This window comes from Ursus maritimus, unplaced genomic scaffold, assembly GCF_017311325.1.
Source record: "Ursus maritimus isolate PB19 unplaced genomic scaffold, ASM1731132v1 scaffold_21, whole genome shotgun sequence".
In the NCBI taxonomy this organism is placed as follows: Eukaryota; Metazoa; Chordata; class Mammalia; order Carnivora; family Ursidae; genus Ursus; species Ursus maritimus.
Genome location: NW_024424564.1, coordinates 40,925,026 through 40,941,080, shown reverse-complemented (window position 1 = coordinate 40,941,080; position 16,055 = coordinate 40,925,026). Strand labels below are relative to the sequence as shown.

The 16,055-nt window shown below is 49.0% G+C and overlaps 1 protein-coding gene across 2 annotated transcripts in view; it reads left to right on the top strand.

Moving 5' to 3' along the window:
- Window positions 1–14,613, top strand: part of NUAK1 (NUAK family kinase 1) — a 71,007-nt gene extending 56,394 nt beyond the window's left edge. For both annotated transcript variants that reach the window (XM_040637416.1, XM_040637417.1), the window contains 3 exons: window positions 4,991–5,110; window positions 7,078–7,210; window positions 10,010–14,613. In XM_040637416.1, the coding sequence (XP_040493350.1) occupies window positions 4,991–5,110; window positions 7,078–7,210; window positions 10,010–11,163 (1,407 nt within the window). In that variant the 3' untranslated portion in view covers window positions 11,164–14,613. The remainder of the gene's footprint in view (window positions 1–4,990; window positions 5,111–7,077; window positions 7,211–10,009) is intronic.
- The last annotated feature ends 1,442 nt before the right edge of the window (window positions 14,614–16,055 follow it).

The following is a 16,055-nucleotide window of genomic DNA, read 5'->3' as shown; positions in this document are numbered from 1 at the left end:
CCTCAAGTCCGCTGAGCTCTCTCTGGCTTCCTGGCTTTTGCACACATGGATCCTGTGCTTAGTANNNNTCCCGCTGCTCTTTGCCTGCCCCTCCTTTCAGTCTCAGCTTGAATGCCTCTTCTTCCAGGAAGCCTTCCCTGATCCTCCTTTCTTGGCAGGGCCGGATGGCCCTGCTATGTGCCTCATAGTGCCCTGTGTAATGTGTTCTGGAAGCACTGAGCAGGCAGTGGTGGGTCTGTTAAATGTAAACGGACCAAAAAGCCTTTGCTGAGGCAGTGGTGTTTGAACTGGGTTTTGAAGGCTGGGTAGGAGTTTGATAGAAAGAAATGTGCTGACAGCCTTCTACAGGGAAGGAGCAGCAAGCACAGGAACCAGGCATGGAGGCTGGAAAAGGAAAGTAACCTTTACTGAGCCTCTGCTGGAAGCCGGAGTCCTGTGCCAGACCTTCTACGTGCCTTATCTCATTTGGATCTCAGAATGTCTCCACCAGGGTGGGTCTGATTATCCCCCATTTTACGGGTGAGGAGGTTCCTGCAGCTAATATTAGCAAAGGGGCTGGCTGCAAACCTAAGGCCATTCGACTCTAAGGACCAGGCACCTGATAAAGTCTACCCTCTACCGCTACCCCCCAGATTTGCCCCAAATCTCAGAGAGCATCACACAAGCGCCCATTGTGGGTCCTTGCTTCAGGCTGCCTTACCGTGTCTGTGGGCAGCTTGCAGACAGTTGTTCCCGGGAGGGCCTCTCCAAGTGCTGATGGTGGCCGGTGGCAGGTGGCAGGTGGCAGGTGGCCAGAGCCCCCATGTAGGGATGCCCGAGTCGAATGTGTGGTGAGTCATGACAGGTGGCTCATTAGGGTCCCCTGAGAGACTGCTTCTTGGAGATGCCCTCAGTTAAGAGCTTAGTGCCATTTCCCAGCTGGTGCCGAAGCTGCTGGTCCACGGACCTCAGTGGAGCAGAGAAGGATTAGTTAACTGCCTAAGTTCAGAGCTGGTAAGAGGTCGGTCTGGGATTTGAACCCAAACCCTCAAGCCCTGCATCCTTTCCTTCTCCCATCGTGCAGTGCAGCCTCTCACTCTGGGCAGGCCTATTCCAGAAGTGAGTGACGATAATTTCTCTGGGCTCTGGGGTGGGCCCTGGCTCTTAGCAAACAATTGTTAAGCAGATCAAACCACCAGCCGTGTCGCAACTGCTGTCATCTAGAGTCAGCTGGTACGGGAACTGTTCCAAGGGCTTTTCATGTCTGTTCTTCGGTCCCCGCACAGCATCCTGAGTTGGGTTCTATGCTTATTCCCACTTTGCAGATGAGGAGACCGAGTGACTTGGCAGGACCTGCCCATCACCCAGTAGGGCCAAGTCCAAGGCCAGCCCCGGGTTCTTCTGATCTGTCCATCCACTGTACTTCCTCTCAGACATTGCAAAAGACCAAAAGCCCGTCGCTTATGTTCTCAACCTCATCAGTATTTTCCCCCAGCGTTTACCCACCAGCAACCGGATACTTTCTTTTTCATCTGGTGAGCTCACAGTGATTATTCACAGAGATCTGAGGTTAACCCCCCTTTAGGTACCTCGTAGAAGCAGACCCATGGAACATTTATCCTTCCGTGTCTGGCTCGCTCCACTTAGCTTGGTGTCTCCATGGTGCACCCATGTTGTAGTGAGGCTAATAGTTTGGAAATGTGAATAATTACTTCCTTCTTTATCTTTTTTTTCTCTTTCTTTCTTTTTTTTTAAAAGATTTTATTTATATATTTGACAGAGAGAGAGAGCGAGCCAGTGAGAGAGGGAGCACAAGCAGGGGGAGTGGGAGAGGAAGAAGCAGGCTCCCAGCGGAGCAGGGAGCCCGATGGGGGGCTCAATCCCAGGACCCTGGGATCACGCCCTGAGCCAAAGGCAGATGCTTAACGACTAAGCTACCCAGGTGCCCCTACTTTATCTTTCTAACTCTGATTTTTATCCAGCAGTGCACACCTCTAGACGGCTTGGTAATAACAAAAACTCCAAAAATTAAGGACCTGGGTGTTGGCTTCTCAGATCCCTCTCCAGAGCCCAGGCTGCCTGGGGTATCAGCCCAGTGTGGGGACATGGTTTGGAGCCCATACAGGGCAGGGGGACAGTCCCATGACCAGCAAAAACGCAGAGTAGTTACCTTTCTCCAGAGGTTACCCATGTGTCAGCAAAGTAGGACTTTCATTCAGTTACTTTTGTTTCGTTATGCTTAAAATCACTGTTTCCCAAATTTCAGCGTTTTCAAATTTCCCAAATTTCTTTTCTTTCACTGTCTTCTTGGCTTTTGCCTTTTCCTCGAATCTCCTGCGCTCTTTTACTTAATCTTTTTATTTAGTTCCGTTCCCTTCTATAAAGTATATTTATTTGAGAAAGAAGTCTTAAAATAATTACCTGAAATGGAAAAGCCGGTGTTGTTTTGAGTATCGTGAGGTTGATAAAGCTACTATTAACGAATTTAACGGTGGGAAGCAAAGATTTTTCGAGGCCCGACTCTGTGCCAGTGAGTGTTCTAAGCGTTGTGCATACTTTTCATTGTTTAGTTCTCACTACAACACTGTGGAGGTCAGTGCTGTTCTTACCTCCACTTTACGGCTGAGAAATTGAGGCTGGGAGAAGTTTTATAACCAGTGACCATTTCCACTCTTCTAGTCGACAGACACTCCATCGGGCGTGAAACCTGAGAGCTGTAGCCCCGTTTAGGTGGTTCAAGGTTTGAGAACTCTGTGTGTGTGTGTGTGTGTGTGTGTGTGTGTTGATTAATTTTTCTTTTCCGTTGAGGTGCCAAGAACGCAGGCTAATCTACATTTCTATTAATCTTCTGTCAGCGGCAATGATAGTTTTACTGGGAAAGGCTGATAAACATCGGTCTGTGGGGATGGGAGTGGGCCCTAACATAAACACGCTTCTCAGGACGGCTGCAGAGAGAGCAAGGGCGCCCGGCCTGGGAGCACTCCGGTGTGAGTGTGTGCGTGCAGGCATTCGCACGCCGCGGTGCTGGGTACCCCTCCGGGGTGCGTGTATTTGGAAGCCTCGGACATCGCGGGGTGGGAAGGGGATCTCTCCCCCTGCCTCCCCCACTGCACTATGTTGGGGCCTCGCCTGGGCCGTGCTTGCCGAGGACAAAGCCCTGGGACGTGCTCCGGGGCTGCGGCCATTCCGTTCCTTTTCTGATGGACGGGGCACACTTCATAAGCTTCCAACCAACTTCCTGCAAGCAAATCAGAGGCCTTGATAAGAAAGTGGAATTCAGGGCAATTAAATGCAATCTGAGCCCGGAGAATGCGTTTTCTGAGGGCGGTTATACACCAGCTGCTTTCAATGGCATTCCATTCATTCATTCAGGGGCGACTTTTAGAAAATAGGCTTATTCTGGGGCTGCATTCAAAACAGAGCCTCACCATCGGGGCTGGGCTGCTCTCTGGGCATGGGAATCGGTCAGGCTATTTCTAAGCCTCCAGTGGAAATCCGCTTGGAGAATGGCAGGAGCCCGTGGTGACTCACCTCGGACGGCTGCAGTGGGCTTTGGAGGCTCGGCTTCACGCTGCCCACTCGTCAGCTCTCCTGAGAGGCCTCACCACATCTCCCTACACCCCACTTCCCCGATCTGCTTGAAGTATTGCGGCAAATTAGCCAGAACATGAAATCTGCCGTTTTAACCATGGTTAGCTGTACCGTTCAGCGGCGTGAAGTATATTCACGGTATTGAGCACATGGGCTCAGATTAGAGAGGGGGAAGTGCTCAGAACAGTGCCTGATAATTGGAGGTTGTTCCTTACGAGGTGACCGAGTCTCTCCTTCTTCTTCTGTATATTCTATTACTTGTCTTGTGTTTTTCAAAGTATTTTGCCTATTCGAGTGACAGGTATTTCTTGGGTGGGGGCGGGTGCCAAGCAGTGGATGACACAAAGTTGGGGGACCGTGTGGAATATGCCACCTGCCTCAGGGGACTCAGAGTCTAATGGGCAAGGAGAATTTATTATTCGTATATATTTATATGTGGTACATGTGTGTATATGTACGTACATAACATTATACGTATAGATGTCATGTGTCTCCATGTGATTATATGTACTAATGCACACATGCGTGCACGCCCACGCTCACACAGGGAAGAGTGCTACCACAAAGGATAACGAATAAAAGGCTTCGAGAAACCGGGACAGAAGAGAGTGATTCCAAGGGGTGGCAGTACCAGAGAAGCAGGGCTAGGGGGAACATCGTATGGAATTTGAAGACTTAAAGGTTTACATTCATGGTCTTTTCTTGGTTGATTGATCGACTGATTGTTTTTTTCTCACACTAATCCTGTGATCCAGAACAGAAAAGGATCCTGGGTTCCCATTTTCTGGTGGTAAACTGAGGCTCAGAGTAGCTCAGGGATCTGTTCCATGTCACAGAGATGACTGGTGGCAGAGTTTGGGCTGAAAATCTAGGACTCTGGGGTCCGAGATTTCACCTGGGGTCACAATGTTGGCAAAACAGAGTTCTGGGTAGAGTGGGGGTGGATGAGAAGGGGGTGGTATCAGTGGCCCTGGTCGTGGTTTTCCAAAGTGTGACTTTTCCAAAGTCACTGTGGGTGCAATGTGATTTTAGGTGGGTTACGGAGGGACAATTCCCAGATAAAGAGTTGTGTACCGTCCCGTGCGTCGGAAACGTCAAGCCCATGATTCTGGGGATATTTCTCGGAGCGGGTCTAAACCGAAGCGAAGGTCAAGTCCATGCAGGGAGTGGTTTTGAGTAAGTAAGACAACGTGTAGTGTGCAGATACAGCAGAATCTGTCTTGGATGCCAAGGACTGCAGCTGGGGGGTCACTGGCCCGGCCCTGTGGGTGGACTGGTTCTTTTAAGAAGACCAAAGACTAGAGAAAAAATGGTGACCCAGCCGGCAGACCGACCCAGGTGCCCTAAGTGCTCAGAGGATCCAATGTAGGCACCCCCTGGAACGCTAACTGGCTTCTCTGCGTCTTGCTTCCCTTTGCAGATTGCTGACTTCGGGCTTTCCAACCTGTACCAGAAGGACAAGTTCTTGCAAACCTTTTGCGGGAGCCCACTCTACGCTTCTCCTGAGATCGTCAATGGGAGACCCTACCGCGGGCCGGAGGTGAGTAAGTTGTTGGGGTGTATAGGGGTGGGGGTGGGGGAGGATAGGGAGGAGGGAAGGCAGACACTGGATATAAGAAATACTTCAAACAAACAAAAAAGCAAGCAAGCGGAGAAAGCTTTTCCTTATATGATAATAAAAGCCACGATGTGGACACTTGGGAGAAGATTTGAACAATCTAGAAAATAAAGTTACCTGCAGTTTCCCCCACAAGAGATAACCACTTATTATTTTTGTGACTTTTCTTTTAGACTTTTTTTTCCAGTGTCGATCTCTGCATTTCAAAAAATAGTGGCAATCATTATATATACATGTATACATATGTATATATGGCCTTTTATTGACTTAAAATTATATTGTGCCTTTTTTGAATTTGTTATTACTAAAAATGTGGTTTCTGAGGACGATATAATGTTATTGTATGAATATACCATAATTTCATCACTTCCCTAGATTTAGACAGATTGTTTTCAGTTTTTCCCTGTTAGAACAAACCAAAAAAAAAAGGAAAAAAACCCTGACTCTGCAATGAATATCTTTTTGCATATATCTTTGACAGCATGTCTCCTTGATTAAGGAAATAGTTTTTTTAAAAAAGCTTTTTCATTTATTTGAGAGAGAGAGAGCATGAGTGTGGGGGCAGAGAGGGAAGGAGAGAGAGAATCCCAAGCAGACTCCACGCTGAGGGCAGAGTCCGACTCAGGACTTGATCCCACGACCCATGTGATCATGACCTGAGCCAAAACCAAGAGGCGGACACTCAACTGACAGAGCCACCCAGCCTCCACTAAGGAAATACAATTTGAGTCACACCTTCTAATGCAAGAGAAACGCATTTCTTTATAAGCCTAAAGCTCTCAGGGCCACCGTAAGAGATGTGTATGTGAAAATGCTATTTTGAAAATGGGTGATTGCGAGTGATTATTCTCTTTACAAGGATTCATCCACTCTTTATCCTTTAAATAGCAGCTGCTCAGTGAGTTGAAATGTTTCCCTCCAAATATTTATCTGTTGGAGAGTTTTTGAAGATAGGGCTGGAGGGTGAAGAGAAGGATGCCAAGGGCCTCTTACCAATTGCAGTGAGGAGAAGTTCTTTCTAAAATAAGAATGTAAGGGAGGAACATTGGATTCAATTTACAAAACTCTAGAAACCTGACACTGTCCATTTATCGTAGGCAATGAATGTTTCTTTGATCTTTGATGACCTCTCTCTGAGGTTCTAAGCTGACAGCCTGTGATCTGGCTAGCAAGCTTGCTTTTTCTGGCCACATTAGTCTTTCTAAAAGAAAATGAACTAAACATTCAATAATTGGGAGATTTCACAGAAAAGTCTGGTTTCTGACTTCCCGAAAGGATTTGGCCGTGCTGGGCCTACGTTCCTATGTGGTAGTACTTAGCCAAGGGGAGGCTGCCTGATACGTCAGGTGATCCGCGCACTCCCACATTGTACCCCACATTCTCTCTTGCTTTGTTCATCTTGGTTGCATGCCTGGCTCTTGTAAGCATTTGAATTGGCAGCCCCCGATCCATTGGAAGAAGGTGCAGGAAGGCGCTGACACCTGGATTCGGAGTGAACAGCCCCGTGCCCCAGTGTGGCACCCATCCTGGAGGCAGAGAGGAGCTCTGGAGAAATCATTTAGCTTTCTTGGGCCTCAGTATTCCCATCTGTCAAATGGGGTTGAAAAGAATCCAGGCCTCCCTGTTTCATAACATCGTACTGAGGATCCAGGGAGATAATCTTTTAAGAAAGTCCTTATACAGTTTGGGACTCTTGGTCTCTGAGACGGCAGGTCAGGCTCTGCAGCAGCCCACGGCCACCCTGCATAGCAGTTGTCAGGCTGAGCTGGGAACCCATCTGCCAGGTGCTGAATTCTGTTCCTGGGGTCGTTGGGGGTGGCTGCTCACAGGCTGTGATGCATCCCGGAACCTGCTTCTGAGCTCTTGTATGTCCTGTCTCTCTGCTCCAGGTGGACAGCTGGGCCCTGGGCGTGTTGCTTTACACTCTCGTTTATGGAACGATGCCCTTCGATGGTTTCGATCACAAAAACCTCATTCGGCAGATCAGCAGCGGAGAGTACCGGGAGCCCACGCAGCCGTCAGGTGTGTGCCCTCAGAGGGTCAGAGGCTAAGCGGGAGTGGTTGGCTTACCTGCTGTAGCTCACACTTTTTTGCTTCTGTTTTAACATCTGTAAGGAGTCGCCTGCTTTTCCTCTTCTTTTTCTCTCCAGGTTTTTGCCTTCTGGCAAAGCTGGTTTGCTAGGCTGCTTTGCCCACACCTTCCCGAATGGACTTTCTTGAACAAATGTCCTCTACACCAGGCAAGCTAGGAGTCCTGTGTGCTTGCTGTGTGAACCTGGGCGAGACCCTTACCATGTGGATTCAGTTTCTCCACTATAAATTAACATTTTGGAAGAGATATCCCATGAAGTCCTTTCTAGTCCTGTGGTCATATAAACCACTTTCACTAGACTCAGGGCCACAAGGGTGGCAACTGCTCTTTTTCACCACTGTGCCTCCAGCCAGGGGCACCGCCCATGGGCCCTGTTGCATTATTTATTGCTAGAACAACTCTATTCCCCCCTCCCCCACTGCCCTGAACCAATTTGGTGGTTGAAACAACAACTAGGTACCATATGTCTCCATTCCCTGGGTTGGCTAGAGTTCTTCTGGCCTTGCTTGGGCTTCTCCTCCAGTGGCCTTCAGATGGCAGCTGGGCTGGGTCTGCCTGGGGGACAGCTGCTCAGGGCTCGTTCACGTGGGCTCCCTCTCCATGAGGTGCCTCTCCAGGGCCCCTCTTTCTAGGAGGAATCCTGGACTTCTTCCGTGGAAGCTCAGGGCTCTCAGGTGGAGGAAGAAGAAGCTTCCAGGCCTTCTGTGCTGGGCAGGCAGATCATGTCACTTCTGCCACGCTTTATGGGTCAAAGCAACCAAGATCATAATAAGCTCCATTTCTTGCTAGGAGAGTGTGATGTGTGGATGGAAAGTGTGTGTCCAGGTGGCCATCTTTGGAAAGTTGTTAACACAGACCTTCGTGTATAGGCCCGCTGCCCACGCGCACACGCACAGCTGATTTCCCATCCTTGGCGGTAGTTACATTCCACAGAGTTGCTGTGAGCACGGGGAGAGTGAATACTGAGGCAGCCCTGCTCCTAGGGCAAATATGGGGCTCGAGCTCTGGTCACAGTATTGGTGTCAACTGATCAATATATAACCTTGTTTTATGTATAGTTCTGTCCAGAGACACCTCATTTAAAATATCTTGTTGACTCATTCACGTCAGACTCACAGCCAGCAGCACTATGACTCATACTGAGCAAAGCCCACTGAACACACATTTCCTCCACAAGGCGCATCACGGGCTTCTCAGACTCTGGAACCGCAGTTAGCACTTCGGGCCATTTTACACAGTGAAATCACCAACGAGCAAGTGGTGATGTGGAAGACATGGACGATACAGGCTGTGAAAAGTACACGTGTTTACAGTACGAGAGTGGAAATGAAGCAGGGCAGTGTCGCCTCCTTCGACCTTAGCTGGGAACATACGTACACGCTGGGGGTGACTCAACTTTTTTGCCATTTTGCGAATGGACACAAATGACAGGGAGAGTGCCCGGGTATTGATTTTGGGGCTATAAATACGTTTTAGTGAGCAGGAGAATTTATAATACAGAATCTGTGAATAATGAATACATATGCATATATATATATATATATATATATTTACTTGTTTATTTCATTTCATTTCATTTCATTTCATTTCATTTCATTTTATTTTTTTCAATAGGCCAGCCTGGGTTTTTTTTGTTTTTTGTTTTTGTTTTGTTTTTTGGGTTTTTTTTGAGAATTTTCAGGTGACCCAACCTGTACCAACACAGCTCCTGGCACATTGCAGGAATTTACAAAATATTTACTGAATGACTGAAGGAACATCCTGTCACTTTTCGGGGGAGCAGCTCACCCCTGATCTCATTGCCTGACCCCTGCCAGCTACTCATTAGCCCACATAAGTGGCTGAGGGGGAGGCGGTGCCTCCCCAGGATATAATTCACCTCCCGTTGGTGGAGCACAGTTTGATCTTAAAAGTCAGTTTATAAGCTGTGAGAGTCAGTTGGTTCCTGTGGCCTCGTCAACATCCCTTAGGGGCTTTCCCCTAATTCTCTGGCAGCAGAAATTTGCACATGGAATGTCTCAGCCAGGCCGTAAGCAGACAGCAGATCTCGGTGGGTTCTGTGAGCTGACAGCTCGGTGGGCTACGGCTTGTGTCAGAGAGGGAGAGGAGGTGAGCTCACTGGGCATGGGTCTCAGGACCTGGTGAAGGCCTGGGGTCAGGCCAGCCTTGGGGATGGCCCCTTCACTTCCCACATGTGCCGTCCTCTCTCTTTCCCTCTTTGATAAGGAGCCTCTTTCTCACCATTTCAGCCTGAGATGTCCTTTTCATGCCGACACACTTTCCCGGTGACCTTGAGCACTGCGTGTTTTTACAAGCCCACCTTGGACGACTACAGAAAAGCCGGGGTCATCTCCCCCTGTTTTCCCTTTTGGTAAAATGATATCCACCGAAGGAATGGTGGGGCCCTGCTTGGGGTTGGGGCTGGAATCCAGTTGCCTGGCCTTCCCCATTTAATGAAGATCTGAGCTGATGGAGAGCTCAGTAGTTCTAGGACATCCCTTTGCTTCTATGGAAAAACATGCCAGGGTGTGACGGTGCACTGGGCTGTGGTTCTGTGTCCCGATGATGCTTTCCCGTGTACTGTCTGGAAGACTTCGGCTCCTGCTCCCTGGTGTGGCAGGACCGGGTCTCCTGCCGGAGTGAGCACATCCCCTTACCCCTGCAGCGTCAGCCCCGTCAAGGCCAAAGGCTTCCATGTGATGCATCCTTCTTTTTCTCTTGTGCCACAGACGCCCGAGGACTCATTCGGTGGATGCTGATGGTGAACCCCGATCGCCGGGCCACCATCGAGGACATCGCCAACCACTGGTGGGTGAACTGGGGCTACAAGAGCAGCGTCTGTGACTGCGACGCGCTCCACAACTCCGAGTCGCCGCTCTTGGCTCGCATCATCGACTGGCACCACCGCTCCACGGGGCTGCAGGCTGAGGCTGAAGCCAAAATCAAGGGCCTGGCCAAGCCCGGGGCCTCCGAGGTCATGCTGGAGCGGCAGCGGTCCCTGAAAAAGTCCAAGAAAGAGAACGATTTTGCGCAGTCCGGCCAGGACTCGGTACCCGAGAGCCCATCCAAGCTGAGTTCCAAAAGGCCCAAAGGGATCTTGAAGAAGCGGAGCAACAGCGAACATCGCTCCCACAGCACCGGCTTCATCGAAGGCGTCGTGAGCCCCGCCTTACCCGCTGCTTTCAAGGTGGAGCCCGACTTGTGCCGGACCGCCGTGCCGCTGCCGAGCTCCCCCGAGGCGGAGGCGCCAGGCAAGCTCAGCCCCAAGCAGTCGGCCACGATGCCCAAGAAGGGCATCTTGAAGAAGACGCAGCAGAGAGAGTCGGGTTACTACTCGTCCCCGGAGCGCAGCGAGTCTTCGGAGCTGTTGGACAGTAACGACGGGCTGGGCAGCGGCCTCCCTTCCCCCAGCCCCCCGGACCCCGCCAGGGGGACGTCCCATGGCCTCTCCTGCCGCAGGAAGGGCATCTTGAAACACAGCAGCAAGTACTCCGCGGGGACCACGGACCCAGCCCTCGTCAGCCCTGAAACGCCCACACTGGAATCCTTGCTGGAGCCCGGTGTCCCCGCCGAGGGCCTGTCCCGGAGCTACAGCCGGCCCTCCAGCGTCATCAGTGATGACAGCGTCCTGTCCAGCGACTCCTTCGACTTGCTGGATTTGCAGGAGAACCGCCCTGCCCGCCAGCGCATCCGCAGCTGTGTCTCTGCTGAAAACTTCCTCCAGATCCAGGACTTTGAGGGGCTCCAGAACCGGCCCCGACCCCAGTACCTGAAGCGGTACCGGAACCGGCTGGGAGACAGCAGCTTCTCCCTCCTCATGGACATGGACGATGTGACTCAGGTCTACAAGAAAGCGCTGGAGATCTGCAACAAGCTGAACTAGCTCCCCAGGGTGCGGGGCTGGCTTGGGGGTGGGTGCGGGGGAGCGTGGGAGCAATGACTTGTGCTAGGGAGCTGATTACCTCTTTGCTGGCTGTGACAATAGACTGAAAAAGGATTGGTGCCATCTTGGTTGGCCCAGTCTGCAGCCTTGAGCCAGCACCTAAAAGGGAGAAGTGGGCTCTCTGCCAGTTCTGCCAACTGCCAGTCAGAATTTGGGTCCTAATTGGCATTTACTTTGTGGCACCTCCTAGAGGACCAGCTGTCCAGGGGAGGTGGTGTTGGCCAGCACTAAGAGGGTGGGGAGGAAGCATATGGGAGAGGGAACATATCCCTAAAGTCGTCCAAAGGCTCCTGGAGGAGGGGCAAGAGAGACTGGGGCCATCTGCCTTGGGTGAGCTCAGACCTCGCTTCCTCCCTCTTCAGGTAGATTTCAGCCACCTGAACTTTGAATCGGTGATCGATTGGTAGTGGCTGCTGGGTGTGCTGGTGTGAGTAGCCTAGGCACATGGGAAGGAGTGCTGTGATTGAATAGCAATGACTGCCTTGGGACCGGGAAGCGGGGCAGTAGCACTCTTGCCACACGGTGGCCATCCTTGACTTGGCTAAACCCTGAAAGTGTTAGGTTGAGGCGTCCTATGGGATCTGTGCTTGTCTTTCATGCTACTAGTGTGGCCTATGTTAATTTGCTACTCTATCTGGAATGGAAGACAGGGCCTCGGGCAGAGGGAGAATGCCCTGAACACCGCTAAGGACTTAAGAGTCGGCCCGTGGTGGTTTTTGGGCTTCTTGCTCTCTCCCACTTCTTTCCTGATGTCTGCCTTGCTCTTCAGCACAATCCCCCGAGGATGGACAGGGAAAAGAATGGTGGTGTGAGAGGTCAAAACTCTGGTGTGTAACGGAGCTCAGGACCCTCTGTGGTCTTTGTGCAGATGAATGGAAATTGATCTACACTAGCAAGGGGGCAACTTGTCGATTTCTTTAACATCTCATTATTAACTGGAATGCTGCCTCTTGGGTTCTCACCTGCACGAATCGGATGCAATGCTGTCCACAGTCTCCAAAGGAGTAACTGGCTCGACCATTTACCATGTTTACTAATAGCAAACAGTTTCCCTATCCACCAAGTGTAGAATCCACAGAGGCGGGCGACTTGGCTTCTAGGGAGTTAGTGTGTAGGTGGGATATTTGGACGAGGAAAAGAAAGGTAGGCATAAGGTGCTCTCCCCATATCTAGGGATTCTGTCGCGGGTTTGAAGTCCTAGGCTTTGGGGGAAAAGAAAGTTCCACCCATTCAAATGAATAAGGTGTTGAAAGAGCAGAGTGGGTTGGGAGGAAGCGTACAGAAGAGGGAACATTTCCCAAGAAGCCATCCAGATGGTTCTGGAGGAGGCAGGGAAGAGGTATAGCAGGACTCTTATCATAAAAAGTAATATAACTAGGTATTTAACTTCTAGACTCCCAGATTACAGGTGATAAGATGTCCCACAATGGGACATCTTCAGATACTGGGTTTGGAATGGTCTCATTGGGGAATTTGGGAAGACTTCAGATCCTATTGGCCTGGGCAAATTGAAAGCCTTATTTCAAGATGGTGGACTTCTGCTGGCCACAAAGATATATAAGGAGGACTAGTCTTGGGGGGGCATATTTTTGGGAAAACCAACAGACAGTAGTTCATAGGGAGATGGGAAAGAATTCACTGTAAGGCACTGAGAACATCCATTGGAGTGAAACTGCTCTTTTCCTAAGGAAATGGCTCCGTTTCTTCCCTTGCCACCAGCTCTGGGGTCGTGGCTTACGCATGCCTTCAGGTCGAGCTGAGTGGTGTGTTATGGAAGCTTCTCCGTTTTCTTTCATTCAATTGCACCTCCTTCCTGAGCTCCAATATAGGTTCAAAGGGAAAAAAAGTCTGTAGATAGCAAATTGTGTGTGTGGGAAGTGTGGGTGCATGGAGGGCATCTTGCAGCCTCCACGCTCCCCACTTCTTGTCTCATTTTATGAAATCTGTTCTGGACAGCCTGTATTGCCACACTGCTGGCCCCGCATGCGTGGCAGCTGCCCAAGTTGGTAGCTGTCAGAATGCCTACGGTATAACACCTACCTACTGGGTGATGTGTTTTTTCCTTTTGCCAAGTGATTGTGTCTGTTTAGTATTTTCCATCCTTCTAAAATGACACTATTAAGGAAAATCATTCTACGTCTCCCCTTCTCCCCAAAAAACCCCACACATGCATGTTCTCTTTTGTCCATCAACCCAGACAGTGGATTGTGGCAAAGACAGTCCTCCACTCCGAGGCAGAGGTTCTGAGTTGAGTCCTGGGTGTGCTGCTAACTAGCGGGTGACCTGAGGCACCTGCAGTGTTTGGGGGCTAAGTTTTTCCTTTAACGAGGGCTGGAGGGGTGGATTAGCCCGTGTCTCAGGCCCTGCCTGCTTCTGACATCCTGCTAACATCCTCTGATTCTACATGCCATGTTGACTCTGTCCTTTCAAGGAAAAACCTGGAATAGAGAGAAAAGCCCTGACACGCGGCTCCCTGCTTCCTGATTAAGTCCTATCATCCATACCAGCCAATCCCCAACCAAGGAAGTCACGCTTGATTCATTTCCATGGAATTACAAGTGAAAGACACTTTTATGACCTGATGGACCAAGCAGGAGTTTCCATGTCAGCTCTCCTGGTCCTTTCCTGGCCTCTGCGGGCCTTTACATGTCTTAGTTTACACGTCTGCCAAAGGAGTAGAATTATACTTCTTTTTACAGGTAAATTTTAAGGCATGATCAGTTTTCAGGAAGTGCTTCAAGACAGACCCTAGGCGAAATGAAAATGCTAAGTGCTCCCTGACTTTCCATCCCTGTTATAAGGTGCTGCTTCTTCAGATGACGGGGAGCACTTTTCAGGGGGAAATTCAGGGGAGTGTCGCCCCAGCCTGCTGTCTTGAGTACAAATGTGAATGATCAACTGACTGCTTATTGCCAAACTGGAAACATTCTGTAGGGATTTACTGGCATGGTATCATTCCTAGAAGAAAAAAAAAAAAAAAAAGCGAGAGAGAAACTTGACTGCACATTTTTTTTTTTTAAATCCGTGTTGTGACTTTTATTTAATTTCTATTTTTTTTTTTGTTTTGGTAATAAAAAGTTGACTTTTTTATTTGAATTTGTCTTTTTTTAATTTATTGGTCTGAAAGGCATTTCAAAGGTATTATAATAATATATTGGTGTAATTTAATTGGTGCAACATGCTTTATGGCTCCAGTCAAAATTGGTTTTTGTTCATTTGATTGATTCGAGCCCAGAACAGCCTACAGGGGGGAAAAAGCTGGATAACTACCCAAAGTGTTTGTATTTTCATTGGAAACTGACTTTTGTTTTTCGTTTCAATTTTTTTTCGGTTTTGTTTTGTTTTTTTTGTTTCTGTTTTTATTTTTTAATTAAATAAATTGCAATGAACTGAACTAAACTGGGACCTTGTTTCTTTATTTGGTTGTTTTCCTCTTAGTTAATGAAGTAAGTGACAGAATGGGCATAAGTAGCAGAAACCCACCCAAGCTAGCTTAAGCACAAAGGGGGAATTTATTGGAAGTTTTTAGAAAAGGAAATGCAGCTAGCAGGGCAGCTGGAACGAGACCTGAAGAAGGAGGAGCCAAGAGAACTACAGGCCCTTTTTTCTGCTCCCCTTTCCACACCAACTTTCTTCTCCTCCTCCTTTTGTAGCCTAGCTTTCTCCCTGATTTTATGACCCACCTTGGTTTACCCCACAGCTTCCAAATTTACATATTCTCAGTTCTGGGTTACAGGGGAGAAGCCTGACTGGGTTCCTTCAAATTGGACTAGAGACAGCATCAAAGGATAACACCCAGTCATGCTCTCTTCTGGTTCAGCTTCCTCTGCCTGTCCCTTCTTCGGCAGCCCCCTCTGTTCCCAGGGCAGCCAGACTGCTAATGTGATTGCTCAGAATCCAAGATCAATGGGCCATTTTCCCAATGGGGAAGGCTACTGCTCTGCTTCTGATAAAATGGCATCCTAAGTCCCATTTTACCATTATTCCTTACAAGAACAGACCCTCCAGGAAGCTCTTAGAAAGAGGATGAATAATAGGGTAAGACTGGATCCCAGTCACTATAGCAAATGACATCAAACCCTACCTTAGTATCAAACGTTAGAGTCATGCCCTGTGCTGAATAGCAGTGTTTGGGGATCTGTGCAAGAAAAGTCTGACATTGCAAAGAAATTGCAACTTACACACCTTATCTGGTCTACTGGGAGAACATCTGATACAGCTTGTCACATTTAACTGATAAAACCACCAGACATCCAGTTAAGTAATGGATGATTTTTTTTTTTACTATTTTTTTTTAAAGATTTTATTTATTTATTCGACAGAGATAGAGATAGCCAGCGAGAGAGGGAACACAAGTAGGGGGAGTGGGAGAGGAAGAAGCAGGCTCATAGTGGAGGAGCCTGATGTGGGGCTCGATCCCATAACGCCGGGATCACGCCCTGAGCCGAAGGCAGACGCTTAACCGCTGTGCCACCCAGGCGCCCCAACAATAGATGATTTTTTTAATATAAGTATGTCCCATGCTATTTGGGTCATGCTTATACTAAAAAAAAAAAAAATTAATTACCTGAAATTCAAATTTAACTGGGCCTCCTATATTTTATCTGGCAACCCAATCTGACGGAGCTTATTTGGCTAAAATGACCAGAGGGTTGGGGAATGGATGTTTATGATGTGGCCTGCCGAATTAGGACCTGTCTTGTGCCTCTCTGGCTGGGCTGTGGTGGGAAGAATCTCAACTCCAATTTGGACTTGCTTTATGCTACTGAGGCAAACTGCTTATGTCTCTGTGCCTCTGTTTTCTCATCTGTCTGATGGGTACATGGATTGTT